At 40.9% G+C, this 10,072-nt stretch overlaps 1 protein-coding gene across 1 annotated transcript in view; it reads left to right on the top strand.

The window, feature by feature from the left end:
* The window catches only part of CERKL (ceramide kinase-like), a 100,741-nt gene that overhangs the window by 59,043 nt on the left and 31,626 nt on the right, over positions 1-10,072 (top strand). Inside the window, exon 3 of the mRNA XM_014547160.1 lies at positions 7,504-7,635. Within this exon, the coding sequence (XP_014402646.1) occupies positions 7,504-7,635 (132 nt within the window). The remainder of the gene's footprint in view (positions 1-7,503; positions 7,636-10,072) is intronic.

Below are 10,072 nucleotides of genomic sequence, written 5' to 3'. Positions count from 1 at the left end.
CACAACACATATATGGTAGCTATTGTGTGCCAGATACTATTCTAGGAACTAGTAAGATAGCAGAGAGCAGAACCATAAAGTCTTCCTCAAGTAGGTATATATATATATATATATATATACATACATACATACGCACACACACACTAATGCACACACGCATATATGGTAGCTATTGTGTGCCAGATACTATTCTAGGAACTAGTAAGATAGCAGAGAGCAGAACCATAAAGTCTTTGACCTCAAGTAGCTTAAATTCCCGTGGTAGTGGGGTGTCCTAGGCTGTTTGAGCTGCTATAACAAAGTACCATAGACTGGTTGGCTTATAAATAACAGAAATTTATTTCTCATAGTCCTGGGGGCTGGACGTCTGAGCACAGGGTGTCAGCATGGTCAGGTTCTGGGGAGAGGCCTCTTTTTGTGTCTTCTAATGGCAAAAAGAGAGGTAGAGCGCTCTCTGGGGTCTCTTTTATAAGAGCACTAATCCCATTCATAACAGCTCTACCCTCATCATTTAATCACCTCCCAAAGCCCCCACCTCCTAATACCTCACGTTGGGGATTAGGATGTCAACATATAAATTTTGAGGGGACACAAACATTTCGGCTATAAGAAAAATATCAACTATATTTTCCATGATGTGAAATGATAGGTACCACCAGGCAATGGGATGGGAGTATTTGCTGTTAAACAGAGCCGATCAAGGAAGGCTTCCTTGGCTGTGATGTTTTAGAAGAGAACTGAAAGCAGTGGGGGAGGGAGCCATATAGATGTCTAAGGAAATGGATTCCAGCAGAGGGAACAGTAAGTGCTGAAGCTTGAGCAAGAAAGTCCTGCACAGAGTCAAGTCAGCAGGGAGCAGAGTAATGGGAAGTGAAGTCACAGAGGTGACTGGGCATAGAACATGAGGGGTCTTGCAAGCTTTGTATCATTTTTAACTTTTATTTTTGGGAAAATGGGGGTGGGGGCATTTGGACATTTTAAGCAAAGGAGCAACATGATATAACTCACTTTTAAAACAGATATTCTGGCTGTCAAGTGGAGAATAGACTCTATGAGTGGGAGAGAAGATTGAAGTAGGAGACCAGTTAAGTGGAAATTGGTATAATCCAGGTGAGACGTGGTGACAAATCAGGAAAGGAGCAGGAGAGGTGGTGTGAAGAGGTCAGACTTTGGACTTGTTTTGAAGTTAGAACTGGCTGGGTTTATTGACTTAGTGGCTATGGGCCATATTGAGAGAAAAAGTCAAGGATGATACCAATATATATTTTAGTATATTATTAAAATATGTCAAACATAGAAAATATAAAAACAACATTACAATTGGCACCTATATTCCTACCACCTAGATTCTACAGTTCTTAACATTTTTCCATATTTGCTTCAAACATTTTATTCTGTCAATGTGTTTTAAAATAAATTGTAGACATCATGACATTTCTGCCAGAAATAGTTCAGTATGCATCTTTAAAAATAGTCATTTCACAAATAACCAAATATCATTATAAACAAGCTGTTTGGTCCCTATTGAAATTTTCCTCATGTTTTCCAAAATGTATTTTATAGCTGATTTGTACCAGTTAAGTGTCCAACCAGGGCTCATTCATTGAATGTATTTAAACTAAACATTTCCCTCTGCATCATCTTTTTCATTTTGACATTGACTTAGGAAAGAGATTGGATTACTTGTCAAGTAGACAGTCCTCTCAAGTGGTGGCTGTTTTCTTTGCCATGGGTTTCATACAACTGGTCCTAGTGTTATATGTTTGTCGGTGTTTTCATGTCTTCCTTGCATCTCACTGCTATTTTGGGACCATTTTCTCTGTATTCTTTTTAAAATCATCATCATTAAAGCTCCATCCATCAGCCACCGCCAGCTCCTCTACTTGTAGTCTTGTGCAAACTACTGTGTCCTTCTCCCAGTTCTGAAGATTTAGTTCCCACCTCACCTCGCTCCTTCTAACAGTCTTGCTGTCATAACTCTGTGTGTTTTGTAGAAGTTCTCCCAGTTTTTGGCCTCTTCTTCAAAGATCTTGACCTGCGCTTGCTTCACTTTACCCACTTCCTCCCATAATCATATTTCTCCATCAGTGGTTCTCAGAGTGTGGTACCCAGACCAACATCAACAGCATCATCTGGGAACTTGTTATAAAGGTGACATCTCAGACCCCACCCCAGGTGACTGAGTCCAAAACTCTGGGGTTGGGACCCAGAAATCTGTATTTAAGAAGCCCTTCAGGTAATTCTGATGAATATGGGAGCTCATCAAATCTTACTGATTAGCTATAACTCATTGTCTCAATTTCAAGCATCCTACCTTCTACGTGGCTACTGCCGTCTGTCTTCCTAGCTCACCTGTTCTACTCTCCCAACTCCTAAAATCCTTCAGTTTCACTAAGACCACAATTTATTGACTCTACAAGTTTTTCACTAGTCCTTACCCTTCTTACGTCCTCACTTTCTTTTTATCCAGCCACACATTTGACTACTCTTTGACTGTTCTCTTACACATACCATATCCAAAAAGTACACAAGTCCTGTCATCTCTCCCTCCAAAATATATCTGAAATCTAACTTTTTTTTTAGTTTCCACTTCACTCTAGTCCAATCACAATCATTTCCCACCTGGAATATTTCAACTGTTCTTACTTTGTCAGTATTTTCCCTCACTGTGTCTACTTCCCACACAGCAGCTGGAGTGATCCTTCTAACACGCCAGGGCATGTTGCTGCACTGCTCAGAATTCTCCATGCTTCCCTCACTCAGAACATGAGCTACAGTCACAACACCCACAAGGTTCTGGGTGATCTGATTGTCCTGGCCAGCAAGTCACTTCTCCTGCCTTTGCCTTCACTCTTTCCCATTAGAGTGCTTCATTTTTTTTCTATATATATTTTATTGATTTTTTACAGAGAGGAAGGGAGAGGGACAGAGAGCCAGAAACATCAATGGAAGAGAAACATCGATCAGCTGCCTCCTGCAGACTCCCCACTGGGGATGTGCCCGCAAGCAAGGCACATGCTCCTAACCGGAACCGAACCTGGGACCCTTCAGTCCGCAGGCCGACACTCCATCCACTGAGCCAAACCAGCCAGGGCTTCATTTTTATCCTTAGGACTTATTACCACTTGACATACTCGGAATTCTCTTGTTCATTTCTGTGTCCCCTCATTGGCACGAAGCTTCGTGAGGGCAGAGGTTTACTTCATTCACTGACAGAGCCTCAGCTTCTAGTACCCTGCCTGGCAAATGACAGGCATGCAGTTTTGTGTGTGAATAATGAATGGATATTATTGTGCTCTATATGGCCTGAGGGTAACACTACCCTTTTATTCAGTCATCAAATATTTGGCCATCTACTGTATACCCTTCACTAAGGGGACAGAATATGGAGAAAAACCCCAGAGAGTTTCCAGTCCAGTATGGGAGAACAACTAATAAATAGATATAAAATTACAACATTGTAGGTATCAAGATTGGGGTGTGTACAAACCTGTAAGAACAAATGGGGGGAAATAACCCAGCCAAAGTCGCATAGCCAAGGAGGCCATGTGGGATTTCCCAAGGAAGTGACAAAGGTGAGTCAAAACAAAGAGTAGAGGTGAATTGGACAAAGTGGCTTTGGTGGCAGAAAGTGTAGGTGGGCAGAGAAAGGGGAGGGCAGGTGCAAAGGCACTGTGGTAGAGGGAACATAGTGAGTTCCAGGACCTGAACAGAATAGAGGAGGAAGCATGGGAGGACAGAAGGTTGTAGACTTTTAAATGATATCTCTCTATTCCATCTAATTAAGAACATGTTTCAAAATTCTGCTTTATTCATAGAAATCCCTGCCTGATCTCTAAATTGGTATCAAATTTCCACCTGCTTTATATACACTTAGACTGTAGCTTCCTAATCATCATATTAAGTGTACCCAAAAGGAAGAGAAATGAGAAAATGAATTCAGTCTCTGGTGAAAAATTAGCTTTGTTTATTTGTGTTTAAAATACCTCAATTTACCAGAATACCTGAAGAATGGAATATTCTTATGAATGTATTTAGTTTTTATTGCTATTGTTAACGGAGGCTTAAGAATTAAATTATTTTGCTTAAATCTTCTTGGAAAATCTTGAAACAATAATTTTATCCTCTTTCCTGCCTTATTTAGGGGGTTATTTCACAAAGGTTGGATGGGACATTTTTTGTGCACTTTTATGCATATATGTTCAAAGGCTACAAGCTTTCAGGAACAATGAGCTTATCCTCACAAGCCCCAACCAACTGTTTCTCACTTTCACAAACTTCCATTCTCCCACGGTCCTGATGTAGGAAGAGGGAGAGACACAGGTTGCTTTTCATGATAACATCTGGGGACTGTCATTTGGTGCCTAGATACCTTCTGTACTGGGACTGCCCCTGCCTGAGAAACGAAGCAGAGTCCTTTGATACATTTACCAGGTGAGGCAAACTTAATTTCGATATTTAATCTGACACTCAGACTCGGGGCTTCAGAACGAGTTTCTTGTCCTTGTCGTGTTTTCAATAAAAGTGAGCCCTGGATTTATGTGTCTAGTCCCCCCTGGTTAAAGGACAGCAGTTCTGTCCTTTAGGGCATTTTTTTTTTCTTTTTATACCTGATTTGGAATCATTTGTCATCCAAATGATTTATATTTACTTGTTATCTCTTTAACCTCCTTCATGGGAATAGGTCCTCTGCCTTTCTTTGCCTTGGCATTTAAAAAAAAAAACATGTCTTTATGGATTTTAGAGAGAGAGGAAGGGAGAGGGAGAGATAGAAGCGTGGATGAGAGAGAAACATTGATTGGCTGCTTTCTGTGTGCCCCCTACTGGGGTTTGAGCCAGAATCCAGTGACCTCTTGTTGCATAGGAGGATGCTCAATCCACTGACCTACACCAGCCGGGCAACATTTTTTTTAAGAGTTTAAGGCAGTTATTTTAAGAATGCTCCTCGGTTTGTGTTGTCTGAATGTTCCATCGTGTTCGACCCACATTATGCACTTTGGGAAGAAGTACCACAGAAGTGGTTGTGTGTCCTCCGTGCTGTGTTGCATGTCATGAGGCATATGTGTCGTTTGTTCCATAAAGGGTGTTGTTAACTGTAAATGGAGACATTTTACCCTTGGTGACGAGAATAATAAGGAGGGACAGAGTTTTAAGAATAAGTAAATATTTTATTCCCCAACTGACTGTCTCTGATGGTTTTAACTTCCATTGCTAATTCTCGCCTGAATCCATCGTTACGATGGTTGAACATAGAGATTTTTTCTAACTCTCTAAGTTCTCCCATATTTATTAGTTGTCATTCTACTATAAGACAGTTTCCTTTCTCCCCTTTAGGATGATATATTACTGTCTTTATTCCATTTTGTATTGTTCAGGTTTGGCTAATGAGAATCCTGAGATGAGATAGTGGCTATTTCATCAGAGTTTTCTGTATTAAGCGAGAAGCCAGATAGGTGAATTCTGTTGGTGAATGGGAAAGGCGAGAAAGTGGTATTTGAAGTGAGCTTTGGAAAAGCGGTAGAATGTTGAGAGAAAGGGTGATACGGTGGAGTGGAAAGGAAAAACCGTCTGAATAAGGGGGGCCTGGAATACCTGCTATTTGACAAGCGCGTGGGCCCAGGGCATGATGGGGAAGCTGAAACGGAACAGAAAAACTCCTGCAGGCACCTCAGCATTGTGCACTGGCCAGGCTGGTTGCACTGCTCAGATTTTCCTCCATCCCCCCACCTCTGCTTTTTGCTAAGGGATAGGGTGAGGTGTAAGGAAGGAGGGAATTTTAAGTAGTGAAAGCAGCATGAGCCCCAAACCATACTTGAATACTCCTTCTCCAGGGAGCCTTTTCCAGGTCCCTACTAGGAATTAACCACCCTCCTCTCAGACACTCCCGTGACACCTTGCAACTCTGCTAACAAGTCCATTCTGTCTTGCCCTACTTCTATTGGTGGGTACATCTTCCTTTAAAGCATGAACCATATCTTAATTGCTCTGCCTTCTACCTAGCACTCAGCACAAATGCTCAATAAATGTGTCTCAGTATGTGTGAGAGAAGAAGGGCAGACATGGGGTAGGAGTTTGTTGGGCGGGGGGTTGGGGGGACGTGCTCTGAATGTCATGTTAAGGGCTTTGGGCTCACTCTGTCTACAGCCATGAGCCATGGCAGCTTTTGAAAATTGCAGGGCTGGTCCAGCTGGGATGGAAGGAGAACATTAAAGTGCCCCCGTGTGGCCTGGAGAGCACTGAGCCAGAGGCAACAGCCAGGAGGGGAGAAGGAATGGGAGGAAGTAGTCACCGCCTCCTGAACCTGGGTACCCATTTGAATGGAGGGATTGAAAGAGAAGGAGGGAATTGCACATGGCTTTGAGGTTTCAGGACTGGGGAGCTAGGAGACAGACAGAGGCCTCTTACTGAAAGAGGGATCCAGGGGCCATTACAGAGCACATAAGGGGTTCAGCATGGTCCTAGCACTTCCTCATCCCAAACTCCCCCTGAGTTCAAAACGATATGTGCTGTTGAAAGGTTCAGTTGTGTCAGATATGATGGGAAACGAGATATTGTCTCTAAATGAGGCACAAAACCTGACTTTGGTGTAGTGAACATTTTTCATTTGGCTTTTGTAATGGTTTTATTAAAAACGGATGTTAGTAGCGGCTTTTTAAACCTTGACCTGGGGCCGTGTGAGAGCAGCTTACCATGAGCCGGTCAGCAGCTTTCTTTGGCTCCTGTGTCCCTCCTGCCCCCTTCCTAACAACAGAAAATTTGCTTTGCACCTGCTCCAACTGAGTTCTAAGTGATAAACATCTTGCAAGCCCAGAAAATTGTAGTATCAAATCTCAGCCCCAACTGTGAGGCAGCACTATCATCGGATCCCGCCGAGAGGGGCTGCTTTCCCAGTTCCCCGGGGGAGAGTCCTTTCTCCCCTGGCCCCTTCTCAGGCTTGAACTATGACCCAAACCCAGATTTTAGCCCCCAGCATGCATTGCTCTGGCTGCAGGCCCTGACCCGGCCCTGCATGCTCTCCCTCACCCCGCAGGTCTGGCCTGGGTAGCCCTGAGGTCCCCAGAATGCCCAGTTCCAATGATGAGCATATTTATCCAAGGAGAGGAAATAGGCTTTTCTATTTGTTACAGTCCATCACTTTTCTCCCCAGAAACACATGCTAAAGGAACATTGGATATATCATTTGTGATTTGGTAAATATATAAAAACCTTGCCTGATAATCACAATGTTTCTTTTATTCACATATTCCTTCATACATGAAATGCTTTGTTATAACTCATGATTTATTTTTTAAGAGGGATATTCCCATGTTCACTGCTAAGAAGTGTAAATGTCTTAAACTAATGCCATATTTAGGAAAACTATTGTAAGAATTTCAAATAAAATTAGCAAATACTATTCAGATAGGTCTATAACATCCTAATTGGACTTAGTCTGTGGTTTTAAAGGGAATAAAAAAATGCTGACAGAGACTGTGTAACATTATCTTTATGCTTGCTTCTTAGGTTTTTCAAACAGACCAAAGTCATTAAAAATATTCCTTAACCCCCAAAGCCACAAAAAGGAAGCTACACAGATATATTATGAGAAGGTGGAACCACTGTTGAAGATCGCAGGAATTAAGACTGATGTAACAAGTAAGTCATTTTCAGAATATAATTTTGCCATTAAAAAAAATCACACTTTAAGGAAACAAAATAACCTGAATTTGTTCTTAATCCAAATTTAGGAAGCTACTTGTAATATCTAAAGCTGTTTAAGTGTTTCATAACCTCTGCAGCAGCCAGCTTCACAGTGATAAGTTTGATTTTTTTTTTCTTTATTGTGATATTTTTATTACGATATCAGTATTTTCTCTTTAGAACATTTTTTAGACATTAACAATTAACAGTTGCTTTTTGATATCTTCGTTGACATGTCTGCTATTTACACATCATTTCTGCAACTTGGCAGGCAATGGACTTTCGCTGACTTAAATGTTGGATGTCTTTCCCTGGAATCCTTCATTAGGTGGTTTTTGTTCTGACTCTGACCCCTGCTGGTTAGGTCAACACTAAGCACTTAACTGCTGGTTTTAGATGAATTTAAAGAAGCCAGACGCTTAAATCCATTGTCTGAAATAAGAAAGGTGCTTAGGTTTGTGCTCAGGACAGTAGAAACTTGCTACTTCTGAAGTTAATGGACAGAAGATTAGTAAAATGTTTTTCAACTTTTTGAATTTGGTAACCAAATTATTTTGAGACAAGATTATTTTTCCCATGGGGAGGTGGGACTGAGAAGGAGGGTTGATGCTACTATCGATAATCATACCCTCAATTTTTCTGGCTTTACTTCTATGTAGCTTTACTAATACACAGTGTAAATTTATAGCAGATTTTAATTTATGAAGAGTACTGAGTGATAAGTCTGCCCAGGAGGCAAGGCTGGAGTGCGCTGGGGTCACCTCATCCCAGTGATAAATTCCTGGGGACGGGATCCAGAGTGACCCGGCTTTGCTCAGCAATGTTCCTAAGGTTAGTGAAGCCCACACCTCATGATTGATGAATTGGGGTAGAAGGAAGTTTCTAAAAATAAAATGAAAACAAGAAAGAAAAGGCAATCACTGTGGGAAGGTCAGCCACCTGAAAAGGCTACTACAACAAAAGAAGTTCAAGAGAAACGAACATAAAAAACACAAGAGAAATTTCTGAATTAAAATTAAATTGTAGCCAAAGAACTATAACCCATAGACACTGACAACAATGTGGTGATGGCCAGAGGGAGGAGGGAGTGGGGGCTGGGTGGAGGTGGGCAAAGGGGGGTGTGGGATGAGGACACCTGTAATAGTGTCACCAATAGAAATAAAGTTAAAAATTTAAAAATGTGCTGGTTGGTAACTCTCAAAATATAAAATAAAATTAGAGTATAGAAATTACCCTTTCATCATGTGGCTTTTGGCTTACTTAGATGATTACAAGCAAAAGAAACAATACAAATCTATCATTCTTTCCCACTAAAGATGTTATCACCTCATCCCAGTGATAAATTCCTGGGGACGGGATCCAGAGTGACCTGGCTTTGCTCAGCAATGTTCCTAAGGTTAGTGAAGCCCACACCTCATGATTGATGAATTGGGGTAGAAGGAAGTTTCTAAAAATAAAATGAAAACAAGAAAGAAAAGGCAATCACTGTGGGAAGGTCAGCCACCTGAAAAGGCTACTACAACAAAAGAAGTTCAAGAGAAACGAACATAAAAAACACAAGAGAAATTTCTGAATTAAAATTAAATTGTAGCCAAAGAACTATAACCCATAGACACTGACAACAATGTGGTGATGGCCAGAGGGAGGAGGGAGTGGGGGCTGGGTGGAGGTGGGCAAAGGGGGGTGTGGGATGAGGACACCTGTAATAGTGTCACCAATAGAAATAAAGTTAAAAATTTAAAAATGTGCTGGTTGGTAACTCTCAAAATATAAAATAAAATTAGAGTATAGAAATTACCCTTTCATCATGTGGCTTTTGGCTTACTTAGATGATTACAAGCAAAAGAAACAATACAAATCTATCATTCTTTCCCACTAAAGATGTTAAAAGATTGGCAGAAGGAAGTTTGAAATTCATATTAGGATGAGTGGAATAAACTTATTGGCAAACTCATTAAAATTATTTTGTTTCATATTATTTTGATTTAATATCCAGAACAGTTTTATGTGGATATTACTATATATCATTCAGTTCAATAAGCTTTTGTTGAATGATTTGTATTAAACACTATGCAGAATGGGAGATGAATAAGATATACAACCTGTTCCTGAGTAACCTGTATAGGCCATTAGGGATGCAAATAGTTATTTAAAATAAATGTCATTGGAATAACATAAAAGAACTATGGTGTCTCAAAGGGTGATATTAATTTTGACCACAAGACTCAAAGTATTTGAATTGGGCAGTTTGGGAGTGTCAGAAAAGGCAAAGAATGGTTTTCTGTGCATACATAGCAGAATAAAAGTGAGGGAAGGTAGGCCAGCTAGCAGGCACATATAGGTGGTGTGTGTGTGTGTGTGTGTGTGTGTGTGTGTGTGTGTGTGTGTGTGT

The sequence above is a fragment of the Myotis brandtii genome, unplaced genomic scaffold, assembly GCF_000412655.1.
Source record: "Myotis brandtii unplaced genomic scaffold, ASM41265v1 scaffold112, whole genome shotgun sequence".
NCBI lineage: Eukaryota > Metazoa > Chordata > Mammalia > Chiroptera > Vespertilionidae > Myotis > Myotis brandtii.
This window is presented reverse-complemented; position numbering and strand designations above follow the sequence as displayed.